Genomic DNA, 25,555 nt, shown 5'->3' on the forward strand with positions numbered 1-25,555 from the left:
CATTGGCCCGAGTAATGATGTTTTTATATACGACTGTAAAGACATGGGCAACAAAAGTAAAAATAGGTGAGATTATGTCAAACTAAAAAGGTACTGCCAAGCAAAGAAAACAAAAATGAAGAGAAAACCTACAAAAGGGGAAATATATATTTTCATGTCTTATATCTGATAAAGGATCAATCCAAAGTTTAGGCTGTTGCAGTGGTGTACACCTGTAGTAACAGCTACTTAGGAGACTGAAGCAGGAAGTATCAGTTGAGTCCAGAAGTTTAAGGCCAGCTTGAGCAGTGTAGTGAGACCCCCATTTCAGAACCAAACAATGATAAAAAACAAAACAAACAACCAAAGGAAGAAACCCCAATCCTAAATTAATAAGAAACTCAGACACATCTGTAGCCAGATACCATATAGCCCAATTTTTAAAAAATGAATGAAGGACCTCAATAGACATTTCTCAAAATAAGACATAAAACAGGTATATGAAAAAAATACTCAACATTTCTAGTCATCAGAGAAATGCAAAAGAATATTATAATGAGCTATCACTTTAAACTTGGTAGAAAGCAATTCCCTAAACAATTAAAAGTAGAACTAACATATGATCCACCAATCCTACTACTAGATATATATCTAGAGAGAATGAAATCAGTATGTTAAAAAGGGACCTAAACTCCCATGTTTATTAAAGCATTATTCCCAGTATGTTGATTCCATATCTAGGAATAATGTATGTGTCCATCAGTAGTTAAACAGATAAAGAAAATACGGTATGTATACACAGTGAAATACTGTTCAGTGTTAAGATAATAGAAATCTTATTTGTGGCAACTTGGACAAACCTTGAAGACATTGTGTTAAGTAAGACAGGCACAGAAAGACAAATACCTCATGATCTCACTTATACTGTGTGGAATCTGAAAACATTGATCTTATGGAAGAAGAGAGCTGAAGACTTGTTTCCAAGGAGTTGGGGAGAGGCTGGGGAGGAGTCAGGGAATTTTAATCAAAGGACATAAAATTTTAGATAGGAGGAACTAGTTCAAGAAATTTATGGAATAATATAATGACCATAGTTGTTAATGATTTTCTTATGCTCTTAAAGATTTCTGAGAGGGAAAATTTTAAGTGTTCTTACTACAAAGATGACAAATATGTGAGAGATTACACATGTTCAGTAGCTTGATTAAGGTATGTTAATTTGCTCAACCTGTTACTAGCTCCATTTTGCCTTTCCACAATATGTACATATTTCAGAACATCATTTTGTACATGATAAATATATAGTTTTGTCAAAAGCATATTTTAAAACATATAGTAAGTAAACATGCTCATTAATTTTATTATAGTATATGTGTATTGCAAAATTACATAGATATTAAATAAGTGAAAATGTGAAGCAAGGTACAAGTGAAATTTAGGAGGCTGAGTTTATAAGCCTCCTTTTTCTGACTGAAGGACAGAATGGAATCTAGTGTATTGGTTAGATTTACACTTGTCTTAACTGAATAGTGAATAGTAAGATGAATCTAGATCCCAGCTTTCTGATTTCAGAGTTTCTTGGTGTCAGTGATGTTCATGTAGCATTAGGCCACCCAGAAAAAAATGAGATTTGAGACTAAAGAAATAAAAACATAGCTATGAGTAACCTTTCCCAGGAAAAGTTACAGGAAAACAGAGTTTTCTTTTCTTTTCTTCTCTTTTCTTGTCTTGCCTTTTCTTTTCTTCTCTTCTTTTCTTCCCTCGTTCTCTCCTTCCTTCCCTGCCTCCCTCCTTCAATTCCTCCCTCCTTCCTTCCTTCCCTCCCTCTGTTTTTTCTTTGGTGCTAGAAATCAAATGCTGGGCCATACACTTTCCACATAAGCATTCTAGCACTAAGCTATACTCCTAGCTTAGAAAGACAGAATTTTAAGTCGAGAATGTTTAATAAAGATTCTGTTAAGATCAGACTAAAAAATAACATTGAATGTGGTATCAAAGTAGTTCATGGCTTCTGAAGCTGTCCCTGTTGTAAAATTTTTGGTATTAGCATTCTGACTGTCCACAGGACACATCTGTGCTGTTTTTTAAAAAGACAAATATATATATATATATATACACACACATATATAGATGAGTATATTTATATGTATATATTTGTGAAAACAACTAACATTTCTTAGAGCTAGTATTCATCATGAATTGCTTATACAGGGTATCTCACACTGAAATGATCTGGGAACTCTTTGGTATATTTTAACATCTTTCAGAATTAGTTTTACATCTGGAGTATTTTAAACATCATCACAATGTATCAGTGTTTGAAAAAGTTTGATTATAAAGAATGAGAGCTCTGACAGTTACCAGTGAGAATATATAATATTAAATTGAAACTGAAGTATATTTACAAGCAATGTGAAGAAACTAGTGGATATAGAGTTTAGCAGGAAGGAGAATTCTTAGAGTGATAGAAAAGTTGAAAATGCACAGGGTCCTGGGAGTAAGTGTAGTTCTGAACACAGAGAAGAAATAGAATGCAGATTGCTGAGAGCACTGAAGGTAGTTTTCCTTTTTAATGAAGCAAAAGAATAGCATGAATACATAAGAGAAAGAGGAGGAGGGGAAGGGATCTGTGGGGATGGAAGAGAGAAGGGGAGGAGAGGGGAGGGAGAAAGAAGAGAGGCCTCACACTGCTATACTGCTTTTGGAAAATAAAAATTAATGGAGAGTGTGATATTCCTCAGTATCCCCAGTTGTGTTACTTGATGGTTATAAATGTGAATTAGCTCCAAGGCACATAAATTTCTGCATTTTTCATAGTGGAAATCTGAAAATCAGAATAATGTTTTCAAATTTCATATTATTTCACAGGATGCGAGGCATGCAGCTGAAGAAGAGATTTATACAAATTTAAACCAGAAGATTGACCAGTTTCTACAGCTGGCAGACTATGACTGGATGACAGGAGATTTGGACAACAAAGCTAGTGATTACCTGATAGACCTCATTGCCTTTCTGCGTAGCACCTTTGCTGTATTCACACACCTTCCTGTAAGTGACAGTCGCTCTTACTTTGCCTTTCAATAGAAAAGTGTTTCCTTAAACTGTAGTTTGGTTTAAGATATCAGTTTCTGATTTAACTAGCCAGGAAGTTCTTTGGTAGATATAAGCTCACATTATGTTTATCAACTTTAATAATTAGAGAACATTATTTTTTCATTGACTATTTCAATGTGCTTATTCTGAAAGTGGTTCCTATTATCATGTCTTCCTGCTAATTTGAAGACAATTTCACAAAGACATAATGAAAACCTTGGTAAAAATAAAAAAGAAACTTATGAGTTAGCATTTCAGGTATCTTTTACTTTTAAAATATCTTTTGTTTTTCTTATAAACCAAAATTCTCTAATAAAAATCTTTTCATCTAATTTGTCTTGTTTTTCTTGAGACTATTAATCATACTCATTAAAAGTCATTGTTCATTGATTCTTATGGCTTATTTACACTTACTGGTTGATTTGTTTCTGATGTTTTCTTGGTTTTCAGTCATGTAATCCTGTTTTTTTTCTAGTACTTTTGTGGTTGATATTAGACATTGTGTTTAAGGTACAAATCCCTGGTGATAATATCTTCCACTAGAAAAGGTTCACTTTTTCTTTTAGTGAGTAATTATAAGGGGCAGATGAGTTGTGGTTTGAGAGTGATCACCTTAGTCCAATCAATCATGGACTGATCTGGATGAAGCTTAGGCTTTACTTGTAATGTATCTCTGGTTGTCCCTGTTGCTATGTGTGGTTCTTCAAGGCTTTCAGTGAGAGCCTGGCATGTTATCTTTTCCTCAGCACCAAAGACTAGAAATTTCTATTTTTCAGAGCAACTATATCTATTCAGCCTCCTGCCTTCTCTAGTTTTAAAATTTGTCTTTAGAATGAGTCTTAGCAGTACTCGGATTAGCAATTAACAATAGGATAAAAATGTTAGTATCAGTTTACTCCTTCAAGAGTGTTCAGGGCTTCCTATAGTATCAGTGTTTGTATACCCACTAAATTCATATTTTAAGGCCAAGTACCAATCTGATAATAACAGTAAGTGAGTCCTGGCGTATGACAGATCATGAGGGTAGCACACTCATGAATAAAATTAATGTTCTTATAAAAGAGGCTCCTGAGAGCAGCTTTCTGCTTCGAACATCTGAGGATACAGTAAGGAGATGCTTTTTGTGAACTAGGAAGTAGACCTTCACCAGACACTGAGTCTCTTGGCATCATGATCTTGGATTCTCCAGCCTCTACAATTGTGAGCAATAAATTTTTGTTGTTTATTAGCTCCTAGTCCATGGTATTTTTTTTTTATTGCAGCCTTAATGGATAATGCTCTGCTTGAGATTCCTATGCATTCTTCAACTAGTGGGTCATTTTCTCTGAGGCACTGTGTGATTGTGGGAGATTTACTTTGCTTTTCAAAGGGTTTAACTCTTCAGTCCTCATTTTTCTCAGCTGTGTAGCTTTTGAATTCAGCAAATGCCTTGAGGAGAAAACTGGCCTTCAGATCTCTGATTTGAGTACTTTAATTTCCCGAGAGAGAGAAAAAAACCAAAAAACAAAAAACCAATGGTTTCTTTACTCTTAATAGCAACTCTTCATCTAGATCCAATTCTGTTTGTATCCCATGTGAAGCTTTAGCTCCCAGGGATAGCTGCAGATCCTAAGCTTACATTTGAATGTTCTGTCCTCCCTGTTTTAATTCCCTGTAGGCCTCCTGCTTTATAGCACTATAAAGTGTCTATAAAGAAATTTTGTCTTCCTTTTTTTATGTATATTTCATCTTCTAATTTTTCTTAGAGGGTTCGCCTGCAGAAAATGTCACTTCTAGTTTTATCCTAATACCAATACTCAACAAAATCAGCACAAAAACCCTTACAAATTAACCTCATAATTATGAATAAAAAGTAAATAAAATTTTGAAGGTCAATCGAAGTTTTTTAAGAAAGTAATTTAGCATTACCAAATAGACTTTATGGTAGAAATCCAGGGATAGTTCAAGATGTTTACAAATCTGTTAATATGATTTTTCACATTAGTGGGTAAAGGAGATAAAGTATCTTGTTATGTACAAGAAGTATATCATATAAGACCCAGCCTAATTTCTTGATTTAAAATCAAAACTTAGTAAAATATAAACTGTATAATTATCAACACCATGATAAATTACATTTATTTGAAATTTAGTACTTACTAGACATTTTACAGTGGAACACGTTCATTTACATTAACATGAGGAGTAGGGTGAAGATGCTTCTCAGCTGAAAAGTTTGATCAAATAAGATTAAAAAAGAATACATTATAATTATTATATTGAACCATGCAAAGCTTAGTCTCTGTTGCCATAACAAAATACCTGGGTAATTTATAAACAGTGGAAATTTCTCCATGTATCTACTTAGCAAGTAATAAGTAGAAATAATAAGAAGAATATATCACAGAGTGATGTAAAGAGATTCTATTGTACAAAAATGTGTATGGTGGATCAGAATAGGAAAATTGTATACTGTAACCAGTGTTTCGAAGATTAACCAAAATAATGAGTACCAAGTGAATTTGTTGGGAGAATTATATTAGCAGAATAATTCTAAAATTGATTTGGAAGCAAAAATGGACAGTATTTCTTGAAAATTATGGAAAAGAGAATTTATGAGTTTGGTCTTTTCCAATTAGATATTAAAATCTTATAAAGCAAAATATTTTAACATCCTTCTCAAAGTGGAATAGACTGACAAATGAAGCATTAAAATTCAAACTATAAAAATATTTCAAAGTCTATGCAAGAGTTTTCAAAAAAAATGGCATTTGATAAAATGTCTGCCAATTTGGATGAAAAGATAAAGTCCATGTCTTATATATCAAAATGAATTCTGTTGTGAATAAATGTTTCCATTTTTGAAAACAAAGAAATTTTGTGGAAACCAATAAAATCTTAATTTTTTCTATAATCTTGAATTTGAGTCATCTTTCTGAAGATCATACCAAAGATTGAAATCATTAAAGAAAAGGTTGATCATTTAACTCCCAATAATGAATACTGCATTACTTAAAAAAGGAGTTTATGAAAAAAAGATACAAACTCATGATGAAAAGTAAATGCAATGTTTCCATAGATTAATATCTGTCATATATAAAAACACAGATGGGTAGAAAAATTTGAAAAAAATTATATTTAGGCAGTCAGAAACAGAAAGATTGAAGATAATGTAAATGAATGTGTACCTCTACTAATAAGACAAATAGTAAACCTATGGAATACTTTCAGCTATAAACTTGGCAAAAGTAAAGTAAAAATGTTAGCATTCTATATTTGTGAAAAATTCCTGGAAGTAGGTATTCTGATAAATTGTTTGTGAAGGCCTAAATTGGTATAGTGTTTTAGGTGTTCAGTTTTTCAGTATGCTTCAGAAATCCTTTAAAATGTGCTTACCTTTTACCATGTAGTTCCATTTTTGGAATTCTAATATAATGAAACAATCATGAGTGTATTATGTAATTCAAATATAAGTATGTTTTAACACAGTATTTTCTTTTGTACAGTAAAGACTTGGTATAAAACATCTAATAAATATTAACAAACTGCCATGTATATTAGTATAGTTTGATATCATTCATTCTTTAATGTAGGTGTACAACCACTTAAAAAGTCTTTATTATTTTAAATGGAGAACATTTCAGAGTAGTTTATATAGCATGATCTTGATACAGCAAGTGAGTTCATCAAGAAAGCTACTGGCAAGAAAACCTAAAAGGCAGGAACAAACAAAACGTTTTTTGGGTCAGCTGATGGACAGTAACAAACCAGAAGATGTCTGCCCTGATCTTGGTCTCACATTTGGTTAAAGTACATTTTAGATTTCCATAGTAACCACTACCTCATTTTGGGAATCTTATAAGACTATCACACAATTATCACGAAGTTGACTTCTCACAGAAGGTCAGACAGCTAAATTCCAAATGACCATTGCAGTTTAACTTTTAGCCCACTTCCCAATTTATCCTGTTTGTTCTGTTCCCATTTGCTGACTCTGCTCTCCTGGGTTGGTAAATACCAAGGCGGCTGGGGTGAACTATAGCTTAAGTGAACTTTAAGTGACTTCTCTTAATATGGAGTTAAAAACAGAAAGTGGAGTCTCTCTTGCCCTATCAATCTCATTTTTAATATATATACATATTTCTTTATATTGTATATAGTAATAGTTTAGAATTGTATACACTGTAGTTTAGATGAGCTTATCTCTATACAGATTTTACTTTCCCTGTGTTATCTATTTTAACATGTTTTTCATGTTATGAAACATTTGCTGCTTTTTGAATCCTGGTGACAGAAGAGAGGTATTATTTAAAATTATATTCATCATCCTAGGAATTATTCCATCTTTGACAATCGATTTTTATATTTAAAAATAATACTTTTATTGAAGACATGTGTTTTAAATGTATTTTATTTTTTGGAGGGAAAATAACCAATAGATTTTGGCTGTTGTGTTTCTCTTGGGTTTGTATGGCTATTTGAACTGCATAAGGTTGTACTCATTTGAAATGAATAGTGTCATAAGAAAAAAATATTGGGAAGTCAAGTCCTTCTAGATGGTTGTTTCCTATACTCATCTTCTTATGTGGGTGAGGATGTGTTTCTGTGCTTAAAAAATGAAAATGATACCCTAGTGTGTCACTGTTTATAGGTGCCATGGAGTAGAGTGGTCCTATTTAAGCATTAGCTATCATATGTTAGCATCATACTTTGTTCTCTTTACTTCTAGATCATTTAAAAGCAGTAGTATGGATTATACTATTTGTTTAATTCAGAGTGTGTGCTTTTTCCACCTGTGAGTTGTGACCCTCCTAGAGATTTTTCCCTCTCTTTTGTTTTATCCTAAGCTGTTATGTCTATGTAAATAGTGTGTAAACCCTCAGTGTGAGTTGATTGATCCTACCATTCATACTACAGAACCACTTCACTATATACCTCTCAGAATCAAGGTAGGGAATAATTGACACCCCTTAATTATCAATAATGTTTCCAGAAATGCCATGTTTCTGTTTTGTGTAAAATACAGATCTATTTTTCTTAAACTTTTAGAATTTAGTTGGATTGACTGACCATTGTATTCCATAGAATCAGATAAGTATGGCGTGTGAAACTACCTCTTCAGATTTTCTACAGACAGCAAAATAGGTTGTTCAGCAGTTGTGTTCATGTTGCCCATAATATTAGATAATTTCTTCATGAGATCCTATGTTAGTAACAAAACAAAGCTGTGTTTAATGTTTGCTCCTAGGGAAGGAACAATATAAAAGGAACGTTTTCTGCGAAAGAACTCCGATCATTTGTCTTTGATTTAATGTGAATATTTTCTTTTCATATTTGAAATTCCCAGGCAGGAATGGCTCCCTTTCAAGAGGGATTAAATGATAGGCAATATGTATTTGAAGAGAACTGAGAAGAAAAAGACAAAGACTGGCTTCTCTTACATTTTGAAATTTTGTATTTTTTTAGTTCTCAGGTATAATTTGTTGTCACATCACAGTAGCACCAGGGCCGACAGGATAGATCAACATCTCCAATGTGTGTGTGTGTGTGTGTGTGTGAGAGAGAGAGAGAGAGAGAGAGGAAGGGAGGGAGGGAGGGAGGGATAGAGACAGCAAGAGAGAGAGAGAAGGAGAGAGGTAGAGGGAGAGGGAAAGGGAGAGGGGGAGGGGAATGGGGAGAGAGGAGAGAATAAGTGTTAGTATGTTTCCATCCTGTATTACACTTAGACAGTGAATGTGGCGAGGTGGGGGGTTACTAAATTTTGCAACTCTGCTGTTTCCTTGGAAGTTGTGGTGGCCAGGACTGCCAACCTTTTTTTGTGAGGCATCCACATATGACTCTTATAAGGCTTTCCAGAGTTAATTTTAAAGTGTTCTTGTGTTCCCTGAGTTAAAAGATTAGGTAAGTCCACAAATATTTTTCTCAGGCTCCAATTGTCTAATTTACAGTTGCATGCATACTAACCCATTTTGCATGCTCAACATAGCAACATATTTTTGAGAATTCATCTTTGTTATCCTGGTTATTATCTCACAGAAATGCTTGAAGAAGAAGAAATTCTGTCCAGGTGACAGACCTAGAGAAGAGAATCCTGAAGTTGTTTTCTCTGTCTTCTGTTAATTTGTATAACCTGAGGCAAGATCTCTCATAACCCACCTTAGTATGTAGGTTAAGGGTGGAAATTCTCTTAGCTTTTTTTTGTTTTGTTTTGTTTTGCTTTGTTTTGGTCTAAGAATACAATGATGCCTATCTCTGGCGTTATTTTCTACATAGTTGATAGGCTATACTTAAGAAAAAGTTATTTTCTATATGTAAGTTTCCAAAATTCTCATCTAAAAACGTTCTAAAACTGACATTTTTCTTATCTGTTCATTTAATTTTATAAATTGCTGCCATCTCAGGACTTACCAAATGATTCTGCTACTGAGAAATTGTCAGTGTTTCTTATTAAGTACAAAATATTCTCTGAAACTATTAAGATTTTCCCTAAATGGGACCTCAAACTACCTGTTTGTGTACATTGCTGTCTTCCTTGTATATTAAAGGTACTCCTGCTAAGCTGAAGTAATGTACTTTGTCAAGTACACTTAACCCTGAGTCTTTTTAAAAAAATTATGCCTTGATTATCTAGCTTTACTGCTTAAACTGTAGTATTGAAATCTTACACATCCTCAAGGCCCGTTTTGAGTACCGTACCTTCTATAACCTTCTCTAGTTCTAACCAAATATGACCTTCCTCTTTGTGACACTTTTATTTTGTTAGCCTATTTTTACCTTGGGTAGGATATATCATTCATTTGTGTCTTTGGAAAAAAGGTGGTAATTAAGCATCTGCTAGGCCAGGGGTGGTGGCACATGCCTGTAATCTCAGCACTTAGGAGGCTGAGGCAGGAGGATCACTCAAGTTCAAGGCCAACCTGAGCTATAGAGTGAGTTCAGGGCCCCTGGACTCCAGAGCAAGACCCTATTTCAAAAACAAATCAACAATAACAAAACCAACAAAAGAAGCATCTGCTTTGTTCCAGATGCTCTACATGTGTTATATGGACATTGTAGATATCATTGAATTAAGGGTCTTGAAATAGGGAGATTATCATGTGTTACCAGGTTGGACTCACTGTAAAAGGGCTGTTAAAGAGGGAGGTAGTGAGCCCTGCATGGTGGTGCGTGCCTGTAACCCCAGCACTTGGGAACTATTTTCTGTGAAATCTGGGTTCTGTTCAGAAAGTGCTTGCCTATACCTATGACTTCAAGAGTTATAGCTATTTTTTCTTCCAGCAGTTTTAGTGTTTCTCTTTTAACATTTAATTCTTTTGATCCATCTTTTATTTTAGTTTGTTCTGTGGTGAGAAATATGGGTGTAGATTCAATCTTCTGCATATAGACAACCAGTTTTCCCAACACCATTTATTAAAGAGGCTATTTTTTACTCTTGTGGATGTTTTTGGCCCCTTTGTCAACAATCAAGAAATTGAATGTACTTGCTCTTCTATGTAATGCTCATATCATCTATGAATAAGGATAATTTGTTATCATCTTTATCTATCCATGTCCTTTTTAACCTGCCTGAATATTTTGGCTAAATTTTCAAATACTGTATGGAATAATAGTGGTGATATTGGACCTTGTTTTTTTGTTCCTGATTTTTTGAGGGAAAGCTCTTCATTTTTCCCCATTTAATGTAATATTGGCAGTAGGTTTGTCACAAATGGCTTTTATCCGATTGAGATACTGGTAGGTCCTTCTATCCCTATTTTTTTTTTCCAGGGTTTTTATCATGAATGGATAGTGGATTTTGTTAAAGGCTTTTCCTATCTATTGAGATGATTATGTGATTTTTGTCCTTGTTTCTCTTTATGTGATGTATTATATTTATTGTTCCTTATTAAACCATCTTGGCATCCCTGGTATGAAGCCTACTTGGTCATGATTAGTGATTTAGTGATTTGTTGCATTTTCTTTTCCTGTATCTTGTTGAGGATCTTTACATCTATGGTTTATTAAAGAGATTGCCTATAACTGTCTTTTATGACTCCTTGTCTAGTTTTGGAATCATGGTAATGCTAGTTTCCAGTAATAAGTTTGGCAATACTTCTTCCCTTTTGATTGCATTGAAGAGCGTGAGGAATATTGATGGTAGATCTTCCTTAAATTTTTTGTAGAATTTAGCGCTGAATCCATTGGGTCTTGTTAAACCATTAATTTCTAATTTTTTATTTCAGTAATAAGCTAACATAGCTGTTCTGAGACTTTTTGGTTTTTGGACTTGTTTTACATGATTAAAAGTTATTTAAGCCTCCAAAGAGCTTTTGTTAAATTCATTATATGTAGTAATATTAGATACTAATTATGAAATGTGTGGCAAACATATATATGTTTATTTTTAAGTAACAGTAAATAGCCATTATTAACACAAATAGCACATTCTTTTGCAAGTAACAAAAGAAATTTGGGGAAAAGAGTGGCTTTGTTTTATGTTTTTGTATATAATTTTAATGTCTGCCTTAATAGAAGATATGTGTCGGGTTTGCGTCTCCATCAGTTTGTTGAAATATACTGCACTAGTTGAAATACATGAAAAAGAATATCTAATCTTGAAAATATATAATTGCATAAAGGGGGGAGTATTTTAACAGCCTTTGTGACTAATTCTTGGTATTCTAATTTCATATTATAGTAAAACTTAATAGATGGTAGTTTCTTAAACATTAGTTTGTATATGGAATCTGAAACCTTATCAGTAAATTTTTTGTACTCCATTAATTTAAAAGTACCTTATTCAGCTATTTTGTAATTTTTACAAACTTATACATATAAATTATACATAGTTATGGGATATCATGTGATCTTTTGACCCATGTATACATTGTGTAATGTTCTTATCACGGTAAATATATTGATATCCTCATACATCATTATTTCTTGATTGTGGAAATATCCAAAATCCTCTAGTAAGGTGAGTAAAGAGAATGATAATCTACTGTATGTATATTTTCTAAGATGCTAGGAGAAAGGATTTTTAATATTTTATACTTTAAGTAGAACTTTTAACCACATGATTTTGTAGTAACATGCATTGATCTTTTAAAAAATATTGGCTCACTGACTTATGTAGATCTCCACATGCTGATGTTTTATCCTATACTATTTAGTCACGTTATATAATATTACTCCTACTCTCATGAAAAATTTTCAAGTATTTGGAAGATTTCTTCTCATGATGGCATATAGTAGTTTCCCAAAGTGCTGACTTTTGCTTGTAGGTTTTAATTTTGCAGTTAACTTAAGGAGAACTAGTGAATATGTTCTCCTTGAAGTGTTAGGCTCATGTTTTTTATTTTTAAGAAAATGTCTACCAAATACAGAAGTCTTAATAATCATAACTTGTCTCTTATCCTTTCAGTTAAACATTGTGTTCCCTGAGGAAAAATGTGGCTGAGTTTGCAATTCAGTCACACAAATACTTTTCTTTGAGATAATCTCATAGTTGGGCTTGTGGCATTAATGCCTTTTGCACCCTTCTCAGTCTCACATGAGATATTAAAATGAGATGTACTCTACTGTTGTGACTAATAAAGCTAATAGTTTGTATTGATTAACCAAAGACATTTGTACATGAACATGCAGGCTGGAATTTGTTTTACTTTGTTTGCCTGGCAGTGAATAAGGCTTGATTACCAAGATAGTTGGATGCCATGACCTTGATTCAGACTAAGGCACTATTAGTTGACCATCCTTGCTTTTTCACAATCAATACTAATGTCAGTCCAATAGAAAAGGCAAATAACATTTGTGCTAGTACAGAAACTTTTTGACCCTGTGGACCTTTTGAAGGGCTCTAAAGGTCTCCCTGGCATCTACTGTATAGATCAGTAATGGGGAACCTGTCAAAACTTTCAGTGATACAAATAGTTGGCTGCAGCAACTTCCTACTCCTTTGTGTCACTCTTGTTTCCCAGTCCCTTTCTTTTTTCCCCTAGCACTGTGGCGATATCCCTTCTATCTTTTCAGTGTATGTAGTCTCTGCTTCATGCAGGATTGCATTCTTTAGTTATTATATCAGTCAGGGTTTACTAGAGAAACAGATATAACACAAGATGTACAAATGTACAAGAAATTACTAGTTTGGCTTACAATGGTCAGCCACAGAGTTGGATGAGGAAGTGTGCAGAGGGTGTCTGCATGCTGGAGATTGCAGAGTCCAGTCCAAAGTCTGGAGCTCACTGCAGTGTCCATGCAAGTCTGTATCAGGAAGCTGATGGGTCTGTGACATAATGCTGAAGAATCCACGATGAAGGCCTAAGAGTCTACACCAAAAGGATAAAGAGTCCCAGGTGGAAGCCAAATAGTCTGCACCAGAAGGCAGGAGAGGACCACCAAGCTGAAGGCGAAGATTGGAGCTTCTCCAGAGAACTAGCAATCAGGCCTACCTCATTTCCCTTGTATTGTATGCAGCCTACCCACCCCTGAGACGGGTGGTCCTTTACACCCACACCATCTTCAGGCCTTCCTCTTGCACAGGCTCAGGATGAATACAGAGTAAGAACCTTGGCTCCCTGCTGAGTCACATAGTTAACCTTCTAACCTTCTCAAGTTGACACAGTGAACAACATCCTAGAGCAGTAAGGGCATGTCCTTTTCACTCCAGGATGTAGAACTGCTGAGTCACTTAGTTAACCTTCTAGACTCCTCAAGTTGACACAGTGTATCAACCATAACATTTATATATTTTCAACTATTTTTGCTTTATAGTTTGAACACTTCCATTAACTTGAAGCATATTAATTGATAAGTTGGTGAGGAAAAGGGAAAGATTGCAAGAGTAAATCTCAAATATTTACATGGAGTTAGATTCCTTGAGATCATATATATATATATATATTCATTAATTATTATAGGTCTATTAATAATTTCCTTCAGGAAATGAGTATTCAATATTAATTTAAGACCAATAAAACTTTATATGTACTAAATAATAACACTGCATTACATGTAGGAAGCATTTAATATTAGCTGTAATATTTGTAACAGATACAACAAATATTAAAATTTAAGGATGCTGTAAGATATTTGACATCAGTTATTTTGAAGTTGTTAAAGGAACAGTGTTGGTGGACTTCACTGCAGGTGCTAAAGGAGGTACACGGTATCACTTCTGGAGGAAACATATAATCTTGATCTTGCTTTAGGATTTCCCATTCCTTTAGCAATGGTCCATGGGGATCCTTCCAGTATTTTTTGTTTATCTATCTTCTTCGTGGAACCTGGCTTCCAAGTGTAAGGCAGGGTATGAGTCTAATGAGCATAAGCTTCATATCTTCAATATTGTAAACTCTAGCTCTAGTCCAGCTCTGGTGTTAGTTTATGGCCCCAGTCTACTACAAATGATAGAGCTGTAAGCACTAATTCATATACTGTTTTGTTGAAGGGAGTTACTGGACCAGGAACAGTTGCATTATTGGTGCTAACTGAAGGTCAAAAGGAACTTTAGTGACATTCTATCTGATTTAAGAGTTCCTATAGTTATGGTATATAGTGCTTGATCTGTTTTTTATTATAAACTAACTCTACCTAAAACTACTAAGCTATATTTGTAAGTAATTAATGAATATTTATTTGTCATAAGGCTCACACTGACCTTTTTGTGTATGTGTATGTATGTGGTGCTGAGGATCAAACCTAGGGCCTTTGCACTGAGCTATATCCCCAAACCCCTTGTCATATTTTTTTTAAATTTTGAAGTCAGGATCTTGCTAAGTCACTAAGATTCCCAGCCTGGGCCCAAACTTCTGACCTTCTGCTTCAGCCTCCCAGAGCACTAAGATTATAGGTACACACGTGGCTAGCCTTGTTTTGCTTTGTTAACAAGTAACCTTCTATAATTCCTGTACTTTATTGGTTTTTTTTTTCTTTTTTTAAAAAAAAGTCAATTAAGGTCTTTAATTCCTTTACTTTAAAAAAAATTGAAAGCCAAGTGGCTAACTTTGGAGGGTGGCAAAATTATTTAATTCATGTATTTATTTAGTACACCAGGGATTGAACCCAGGGCCTTCACATTGACCTACATCCCAAGCATTTGATTTTTTATTTTGAGACAGGGTCTCACTAGATCAATAAGCTGGCCAGGTTGGGCTCAAACTTGTAATCCTGCTGCCTCAGCCTTAAAATCAACTCTTTATATTAAAAAAAAATATATGTATATATATACACACACACATACATACACATAATCACATGTGATGTTTCTATTTTTGTGTACTGTATGTAATTCTAAAATCAGGCAAAATTTCATTACTTCCTCAAATATCTATCATTTCTTTCTGATGAAGGCATTCAAAATCCTTTCTTCTAGCTTTTTGAATTATGTAGTACATAATTGTCTACAGTCACGTTTCTATGAAATAGCACACAAGAATTTCTACTTGTATCTAACTAACTTATTATCATGTAATTAATTTTTCTCCTTCTCCTTCTCCACTACTCTCCCTGATAATGTGTCTATCCCCTCTACAGTGTATGACCTCTGTCTTCCTGACCCCTCTGATATACTTGCCATGTATATCAAGAAATCTCTGATTTCTTGGAGTCTGAGTACATAAGTAGCTTCAAAGCTTTCAGTCTAAAAGTCTAAGAGACAGTCTGAGAAAATCATCTTGTCTGTCCAAATACCAGAATTTACCATCATTTTCCACTTTCTTTTGATCTCTTTGCATTTCATTTTATTCTCACTACATTAATAAGATATTGAAATACAGAGGACCCTGGTACAATTTTCTGGAGTACCAATTTTTATTATTTTCTCCAAAGTATAGAGTATTAAATTATTATGGAAAAAAGGATTTATAGCCAGTTGCTATGAATACTGTTCATGAGTCTTCCCATTAATTCTATCTTTCATATAGAGTAAGATTTGAATACTCAGTGGTCCTTTTTCTTTTTCAAACGTGAAAGCCAAGTGATGAGAAAAGTTGTTGCATGGCAGATATTTTAGACCTTGTATGGATAAAGAAGTAGAGGCTGGGCATGATGGCACATGCCTGTAATCCCAGCACTCTGGAGGCTGAGGCAGGAGGTTTGCTGCAAGTTCAAGGCCAACCTGGGCTACAAAGTGAGTTCAAGGCCAGCCTGAACTGCATAGTGAAACCCTGTCCCCTGCCCGCCCCCCCCCCAAAAAAAGTAGAAGCTAGGCCAAATTTAAATAGAGTATAAGCTCGTTAATTTATGAGCAGCACTGTAAGAGAAAATAAGTGACTTTTGTAGAGATGATGTTACAAAGGAAGTCCACACATAGGGCAGTATTGAAGAAGAACACTAAGCCAAGCTTGAGATTCCTGTGCTTCCACCTCACCATATGTAAGGAATAGTTTGATACAGTATCTGCATGATATTTAGAGGTTTTCCAGTACAATAAATGTAAAGGCATATCAGAAATTAAGCTACTAATGAAGATAGCTTTAGATCAAGATATCAATTTAGAAGAATTTTCACCTTACAGTTCTTATATTATTTATTTATTAAAATATATTGATTCAATATATTTACACAACATAACTGAGAGAGGTAACTCTTAAGACATCATTATAATTTAATCCTTCGATTATTGCAGTGGGAAAGTGATAATAAGATATATTGGAAAATAATATAAGGACCACACACTCCAAAGGTATATGATTTAAAACAAATTTATGAATAAGCTGTCCAAAAGCTTTGTAATATGAGCTTAGGTTTATTTTCCTTTTAAGTGAAATTAAAAACTTGCAATTATGGGCTTTTCTCTTATCTCACTGTCCGATAGTATGAAATCTTACATGACTCTTTTAAACTTGTGACTACGTAAAAGACTATTGATGACACTGTGTATCTTTCCAAAGCCTTAGCAATCCTTCCAGATGCAACTATGACAATAGCAGTGTCTTATCCAAAGTTCAGGAGAAGCTTACACTGAAATAAACTGATCCACAGTTAATTCCCTGTCTAATAGCTCTTACACAGTACTGTACTCAGTATTTATACAGAACTTAGATTTGGGCCAGTTAAGCTTGAACGTTTTGATTCAGCCAGATGTCAAAATCATGGGAACTACCTCTATACTATAATATTTAATCACTTTTTAATGTTCTTATTATATTTTCATGTTACATAGCATCTCTTTAGTTGACTGAGTGCTGTGTTTAACAGTTAATTCATTTATTTTGGTTTCCCATAATAACAACATTTTAACAATTTTCTACCACAGTTTGTTATAAGTACATAATTGCCTCCTTATCTGCAGCTTTACTTTCTGTGGTTTTGGTTTCCTACAGTCAACCATGGCCTGCAAACATTAATGTAAAATTCCAGAAATAAACAATTTGTAAGTTTTAAATGGCATTGCCATTCTGAGTTGTGATGAAATCTCATGGTATTGCACTCTGTCCAGGCCTGCACAAAAATTACTTCCTTTGTCCAACGATATCCATACATCACTTGCCCACTAGTCTGTTAGTAACCAACAAGGTTATCAGATCAACTACTGGAGTATCATATACTTATGTTTAAATGTCATTTGGTGAATGCTGGATCTCAAGGCTTAGGACATGCCTTTCAGTGCTTGTTACATAGGCATTATGTTATATCATCAAAAGATGGATGAGTACAGATACTTTGAGAAGGAAGGGAGAGGGGACTCACATAACTCTTATTCCTGTATATTATTAATTATCTTTGTTAGTGTCCTACTAATTCATACACTAAACTTTTTATCATAGATATGTATGTAAAGTAAGTTTGGTACATGTATGTAGTTGCTTTATCATATAACTTGAACACCATTTACTTAAGTGAACAGAGAATGACATGTGTTCTTCTCTAGTTAGAGATAGACAAACATAATTGTGTTGTCTTAAAAGATGAGAAGGATTCATCTATATAATCATTTAGTAGATGAATGGTAAAAGTGAAGGGAAAGGACATAAGGCAGTTTGTATAAGAAATAAATTAATCATGGAGATTTTTAGAAAGCATATGGGAGTATATGTTGAAGTGTTAAAGAATGTGAAATGAGGATCCTAAACATGAAGAATCTTAGATATCACAGCTAGAAATTGGGCTATCTACTGAAAATGATGTAAAAGCCTAAATAAATAGAAATACAGAAAAGTAGTAATCATATCATGTTTATGTACAATTGCTTTGCAGTTTAATGAGTAAATTACTCTATAGTATGATTGATGGCAGACAAATCATTTAGCAAATGTGCTAATATTTCAGGTGGTTGATAGTGATCTGTATTGTCACTGGTAGAGTTTCAGGGGAGAAGGTGAATGCAAGAAATGTTAAATATAAACCATTAAGTGGACCCAAAAATCAATTTTATAAGTACAATTACAGGAGAACATAGTTTAGTATCATGTCTTCCAACTAAATTTGTGGAATGCAGTAGACTCAATAGATGTCCCTGGTGAAATACAGCTTGCAAAAGAGCCAATATAAATTTAGGTGAAATAAATAGAAATGCAATTTCTGACATTAGGGCTGTGCTGCTACATTTTCTGCTCTGTTTCACATGAGCCACACTTAACATGTTAGAGTTTTTTGGTATAGAAGTACAGAGGTTTAGGGGAACATGCGATTTTCACCCCTCTGATGGTATATGAAGTAGAAGGGAGGTCAGATTTGTTTGATTTCACTATAAGGAAGTTTTTCATTTGTTTATTTTTTATAATTTTAACTTCTGTTAGTACATATTTTCAGTACAAAATAGTCACAGTAATCATGAAGAGTTGGTACATGTACATAAAACATCTTAATTGTTTTTCATCCCCTTGCCCTCCCCATCCTCCCCTTTACCCCCATCTCCTGGTGTCCTTTCCTTCTGCAAATGATCTATCTCTCTCTTTCCTATTATTATCCTTTATTTTGCTCTTTAATTTCTTTATACTGTGGGTTTCTCTTATAAGGGAAATCATGTGATATTTAAGTTTGTGTATCTATTTCTTAACATTACGGTCTCAAGGTACATTTGTTTTCCTACAAATGACTCATTCTACAAATGTATACTTCTTTATGGCAGAGTAGTATTGTGTATATGCATTGTGTATATCCACTCACTAGTTGATAGACCTACTGGCTGCTCACAAGATTTAGGGACTAAGAATTGTGCTGCTATAAACATGGGTATCCATGTTTTACTGAAATATGATGCCTTTAACTTTTTTTTTTTTTGAAAGATGTCTAAATGGGAAATAGCTGAGTCAAACAGAATTTCTAGTTGTACTTTTTGAGGAGTCTCCATATTGCCATATATAGTTGTTATACTGTTTTATATTTCCACCAACAGTGAGGAAGAGTTCCCCTTTTCCCTTAGTCTTGCCAGCATTTGTTATTATATGAGTGCTTGATGGTACATTTGCATTTCCCTGATGGCCACAGATGTGGAACCATGTTTCATACACTTTTTGGCTGTTTGTTCTTCTTTTAAGAAGAATGTGTTCATTTCAGTTGCCTATTTTTGATTGGGACTTTTATTTTAGGGAGTCTAGTTATTTTGAGTTCTTTATGTATTCTAGAAATTAGTCCTGTGTCCAGGGATTAGCTAACAATATTTTTTTTCATTCTGTGTTATGTTTCCATTCTGTTTGTTGTTTCCTTTACTATGCAGAAGTGTTTTTATTTGATATAATCCAATTTGTTGATTCTTAATGTTATTTCTTATGCAGTTATGGTTCTGTTCAATGTGCCTACAACTATATGACTTCAAGCATTTTACCTATTTTATCTTCCAGCAGATTGTCTCTGTTTTAATAATTTAGATCTTTGATCCATTTTGAGTTTAGTTTCATACATGGTGAGAGATATGGCTCTAGATTCAACCTTCTCCATAAGTATAGCCAGTCTCTCCAGGACCTTTGCTGAAAAGGCTATCTTTCCTCCAGCATATGTTTTTGGTCCCTTTGTCAAAGATCAGATAGCTGCCGAATGTGGTGGTGCACTCCTGTAATCCCATTGCTCAGGAGGATGGAGCGGGGGGATCATCACGAGTTTGAGGCCAGCCTGGATTATTTAGCGAGACCCTGTCTCAAAAAACTCAAAAATAAATAAATAAATAAATAAATAAATAAATAAATAAATAAATAAATAAAATGAGATAGCTGAGTGTACATAGGATTGTTTCTGCAACCTCTGTTCCATGGGCCCATATATCTGTTTTTGTGCCAGTAGCAAGTTGTTTTTTAATCACTGTAACTTTCTGTATAATTTGAGATGCAGGATTTGATGCTTCCTACTTTGCTGTTGCCCAAGATTGCTTTTGCTATTCCAGGTCTTTTTGGTTTGATATGTATTTTAGGAGTGTTTTGTTTTGTGAGGAATGGTATTGGTGTTTTGATTGGGATTCTATTAAATATGTGTGTCAGTTTTGCAAATATGGCCATTTTGATTATATTGGTTCTACCTATCCAAGTCTGGTGTTCACTGATAATTTGCATGATAATAGATTTTAATTTATTTCTAGATGTTTAGCAGGGGGTAAAGGCAACCCTCCAAACACCATAGCATGCACTTAAAAAAGAGACCAATGACAATAAAACATTATAAAGCTAATTGAAAAAGTTAAAGTTTCCTGAGTTTGGATTTACTGATAACATGTTTTTATTAGCCTGAGTAATTGTATACTATTGTTCATATGCCCTTCTGTGTATTATAAACTCTAGTTTGTGCCACTTTTCCCACTAGAAGTGATGGTCTCTATTTCAGACCTTCTCCTGGGTATCTGGTTATACTATACTTAAGACACACATGTATATAGAATAGAACATATACATTCTCAATCATATGTTATCACTTCTAAATTGGAATCCAGGACTTAGTGTTGATTAAAGTTCTTACATGTGCTGTTCAATAAGAATATAGCAGTAATCATCTTTGCCTTTATGGCAGCCTGTTTCTTTATATTACTGCCATAGCTAGCCTGATGCTGAACATATTTCGCTACATGGACATTATATACATCATAGAGGAAATCCGCAATATCATTAGGAACAAATCTCTCATCAGAACTTTTGGAGGCCAGAACTTAGTGGGCTCTTATATCAAGGTGCTTAAAACAGGATTCTTACATTTAGAAAAATGAAAGAATGGAAGAAGAAATTTTCTTTCAAAAATGGAAGAAGAAATCAAAGTATTGTGAAAATGTTAGAAATAATTACTTAATTTCATAATATACAATGTATAATGTTGGATCTTTTGATGTCAACAACTGAAAGAGGATGGGGATATAGTTGTAAAACACCAGATATTCAGTGTCTTATTAAAGGTAGTATAAATTCTAATTAGAGTGTTACAACTGTAAGATATTAAATTTCATTCTCATGGTAAGAAGGAAAATAACCATAGAATATATACAAAAGTAAATGAAAATGGATTTTAAATGTTTTAGTTCAAAAATCAGCTAAACAAAAAGGAAGGTGATAATGCAGGAAAGAACAAAAAGGCTATAAAACATTTAAAAAACAAAGATAAAATGGCATGTCTCTTCTTGTCACTACTTTAAGTGTAACTGGGAAACTTTCCAATAAACAGGCAAAGATTGGCAGAATGGTTTTTTTTTTAACATCAAATTTTATGGTGTCTATAAGTGACTAACTTTCCACTCAATGTAGTGGCTTGATAACTGGTGGTCAGCTTATACCCCCAGCTGAACTGAGTAAGTGTGGTGCTGGGTGTGGGAGGCCCACCTGGGGACTGTTGCCAGCAGCATAAGAGGCAGGACTGGAGAAGAAGCAGAGAGGCTGTTGGGAGCGGAAAAAGGCTGTTGGAGCTGGTGGAAGCTGTAAGGAGCTGTTGGTTTTTTTTAGAGGAGCTTATCATGCTGGCTTTCCTGATGAACTTGGCTGTTTTCATCCTCCAAGGAGCTCAAGACCTTGTTGTGCTGAGAATGACTTTAGTTCTCTTTGGGGAGCTCTGCTCCTCACTCTGAGCATCGCTTCCTGGCTCCATTGGGGAAGAAGGTGCACAGCTCAGGCTCCTGAAGAAGCTTGCTGCATTGGCTTCCCTGATGGGAACTCAGCCATCTTGATCATCGGAGGAGCTCGGGACCTCACTGTTGCTGAGGATGTCTGTGGCACCTTTCAGGGGAGCTGTGGTTCTTAGTTTGAGCATTGTTTCCTGGCTCCAGTGTAGATCCCTCAGCCGACCAGCACAGATCCTTCATCCCGCTGGCACAGACTTCCTACACTGACCTTTGGGCCCTCACAGTGTGAACCAGGCCTGCATGAGATATTGTTAGGGCTCTGCGCTCCAGTTGGATTTGTGGGAGGCATTATTATGAGCTCTAGGTCTTAAGCTGGACTCATGCAGGCCATTATCGTGGGATCGTGGCCCTTAGCTGGATTCCTTGGTCTCAGTGTGTGGACAGATTTCCTGTACTCTTTTGTATACCATTCTTTGGGTGACTATTATAAATAATCTTATAAAATATGCGTCCTGTATTATATTGTTCCCCCTTGCAAAAATATCCCCCAAATCAACACACCCAGTCACAGAAGTACAAGCTGAAAGAAAAAGGATAGAAAAAGATATTCCATGCAAATAATAAAAAGAAGAGCAAAGATCGCTATACTGATATCAGAGAAAATAAACTTTACATTTAAAAAATGTATGAAACGAAGTCAATATGTACTAAGAAAATGTTCATTTCATCAGATAGATATCATAACTTTTAATATAGTAGTATTATACCATCAACATATGGAACAAAAACTATTAGAATTACTGGGATAAATAGTTTTAGAATCGTAGTTGGAGCCTCACACACCTTCCTTTCTATAATGGTTAAAATACTCATAAAGAAAGTATAATGGAGGTTGCCAGGTGTTGAGAAAAAACTTAATGAGCATAAATGAATATTTTGCAAGACAGAATGTATTCTAGAGGTGGATTGTGGTGATAGATACATGCAAAAGAGTAGCTTATTTAGTACAATATATCACTGAACTTTAGATAAGTGCTACTGAAATATCTTTTAAATGTCTTAATAGCTTTAGAGTTACAATTTGTGTGTATATATGTATGTGAACATATATAAACTTTAGAGGAATGATATATGTATCTTCATATGAAAGATGTACAATAGCAGATGAATATTCATAATAGGAAAATTTTACCAGAGATAAGAGAAAAAGTTTGTTAAAATAAAAAAATACAAATTTAGGTAATGCTAATAAATTCTAACATGACTAACCAATTTAAATGTGAAAATAGTTTCTTTTAAACCTCAAGAGTCTCAGATTTAAAACTAATTGCATCTCTATGTTATTTGCCAAACATGCTACATTTGAGTAGATGAAAATATTTCAGAAATGCTAAGAAAAACATATACAGCAATATTAAAATTTTATGTTAGATCCTGTGGAAAACAAACTCAGAATTGTAAAATGAAGATATATTGTAGAACACACTGTAGAATGAAAAATATTCCTGGAACATTAAAATACAAAATCATTGTGATCTTCTCTATCATTTATAGAGTCCAAAGTCAAATTTTTAGGGCTGGGGATTTAGCTCAGCGGCAAAAGCGCCTGCCTGGCAAGTGCAAGGTCATGAGTTAGGTTCCCGGTACCAGAGAAAAACCAAAAAAAACCAAAAACCAAAAACCAAAAAACAAAAAACAAAAAACAAAACAAAGTCAAATTTTTAGGTACTTGATCACATAGAGTTCAAAATTGTGCAGTGCACTATAATCTAGAATTAAAAAGAGGTCTACAAGCTTTGTAATTTGATATGATCCTATTTGTTGATTCTCAGTATCATTTCTTATGCCGTTGGTTTTTCATTCAAAAAGTCATTGTTTGTGCCTTTAGCTTCAAGAGTTGTACCATGAACTACTATTAACCAGAAGAAGAGGTCTATGATTTCAGTGTAGACACTTAGGTCACCCAGAATTTGACCAATAGTAAATCTGACCACTAATTTCTATGGCACTAGTGGAAGAGCTTAAGCATACCGCTGGACTAAATAACCATGTCCTTCAGGTCCACCACCTCTGAAGATTATACCTACCAAACCTGACCTCACAGTAGAATATAGGCCCTGTGATCTTCCTGGCCTGAGCCCAAGTCTCCCAGAGGACCCCAGAAGATCCCTGTTTTACAATCACCATCTCTAAGCCTTGCTCCAGGCTGTTTCTCACCTGGTCTCTGCGGTATGGTATCACTTTAGTCCCGGAGTGAAGCTTTCCTCTCGAATATTAGTCTCCTCTTCATTCAGGTCACTCTTGGGTTCTCACTTCTGCCATCCTCTACTATGTATATCACAGAAGCATAGTTCACTGGGATTTGGTAGTTTGACTGCTTACCTCTTACATCCTGCACGGATATGCAACATCTGGGCTGTTGGTGGTGCTAGTGCAAGGTGTCTCTGTTCCTGCCTCATGGATGGGTCCAAGGGTGGCCACCCGCTGGGATGTTGGAATTGCAGTTCCTCTGTGCTCCTGCATCCCATGTGGGTCTTTAAGAGTTTAACACTATGATCATAAAAGGATCTTCTCTTATTTTCATGCCACTATTTGTCTCTATAGGTAACAAAAACATTCTTTAGTGAGAACTCTGTGCCAAATGCTGTGCGTTTTTAAAATCTGTTTTAAAGCAGCCAATTCTTAGATTTGTATTCTTTATGCACTATAACAGCAGTTCTCAAATTTACTGGTTTCACAAGCATTTCCATGCCTAAAAAATATTGTGTACCCCAAAAAACCTCATGTTTGTGTTATATTTTTCTATATCATATTAAAAATACCATATTAAAAATTAAATCTTAAAAATCATTTACGGGGCTGGGGATTTAGCTCAGCGGCAAAAGCGCCTGCCTAGCAAGCGCAAGGTCGTGAGTTCGGTTCCTGGTACCGGAGAAAAACCAAAAAAAAAAAATCATTTACATACTTATTACTTTGTAGAAGCAATAATAACCCCATATATATTAACATAAATAGCACTTGAGAAAAGTATTTTCCAAAACAAATACTTTGGTGTAAGAATAGCATTGTTTTTCAATTTCACAAATTTCTTTAATGTCTTGCTTAGTAAAAGACAGGTGAATTCTTATGTGCGCTTCTGCATTCAATCTGTTTTGGTAAGTTCTTTTTGTAGATTTTATTATTCTCCATTACTCAGTGCCCTTATTGTGTCAGACTTGGTTATGAGACTTCTTTTTCCTAGCAAAATGGAAGTATGAGTTTATATGTTATTTCTCAGAAGTTTTAAGAGTCATTCTGTGATTCTTCTATTATGCTTTTTCCTCTACCATGCACATGCACTCTTCCACAAAGGAGTGGCCTTATTTCTAACTTAATTATAAAAATAAAATGACTTGAAGCAGGGTCTTAGATCCCTAGTCAATAGTATTTGAGTAAGGATTGTACTTGTTTTGGAAACCACTTAGATTTAGAAATTGTTATTTCATTTATGATAAATAATACTGACTCAAATAGAAATTGGAACCACAATGGGATACTCTTACAATAAGCACACAC

At 34.5% G+C, this 25,555-nt stretch overlaps 1 protein-coding gene across 6 annotated transcripts in view; it reads left to right on the forward strand.

Annotated features, from left to right (window-relative positions):
- Positions 1-25,555, forward strand: part of Exoc6b (exocyst complex component 6B) — a 530,721-nt gene that overhangs the window by 296,857 nt on the left and 208,309 nt on the right. For all 6 annotated transcript variants that reach the window (XM_005385581.2, XM_005385582.2, XM_005385583.2 and 3 more), the window contains one exon: positions 2,848-3,027. In XM_005385581.2, the coding sequence (XP_005385638.1) occupies positions 2,848-3,027 (180 nt within the window). The remainder of the gene's footprint in view (positions 1-2,847; positions 3,028-25,555) is intronic.

The sequence above is a fragment of the Chinchilla lanigera genome, unplaced genomic scaffold, assembly GCF_000276665.1.
Source record: "Chinchilla lanigera isolate Chin_1 unplaced genomic scaffold, ChiLan1.0 scaffold00023, whole genome shotgun sequence".
Lineage (NCBI taxonomy): Eukaryota > Metazoa > Chordata > Mammalia > Rodentia > Chinchillidae > Chinchilla > Chinchilla lanigera.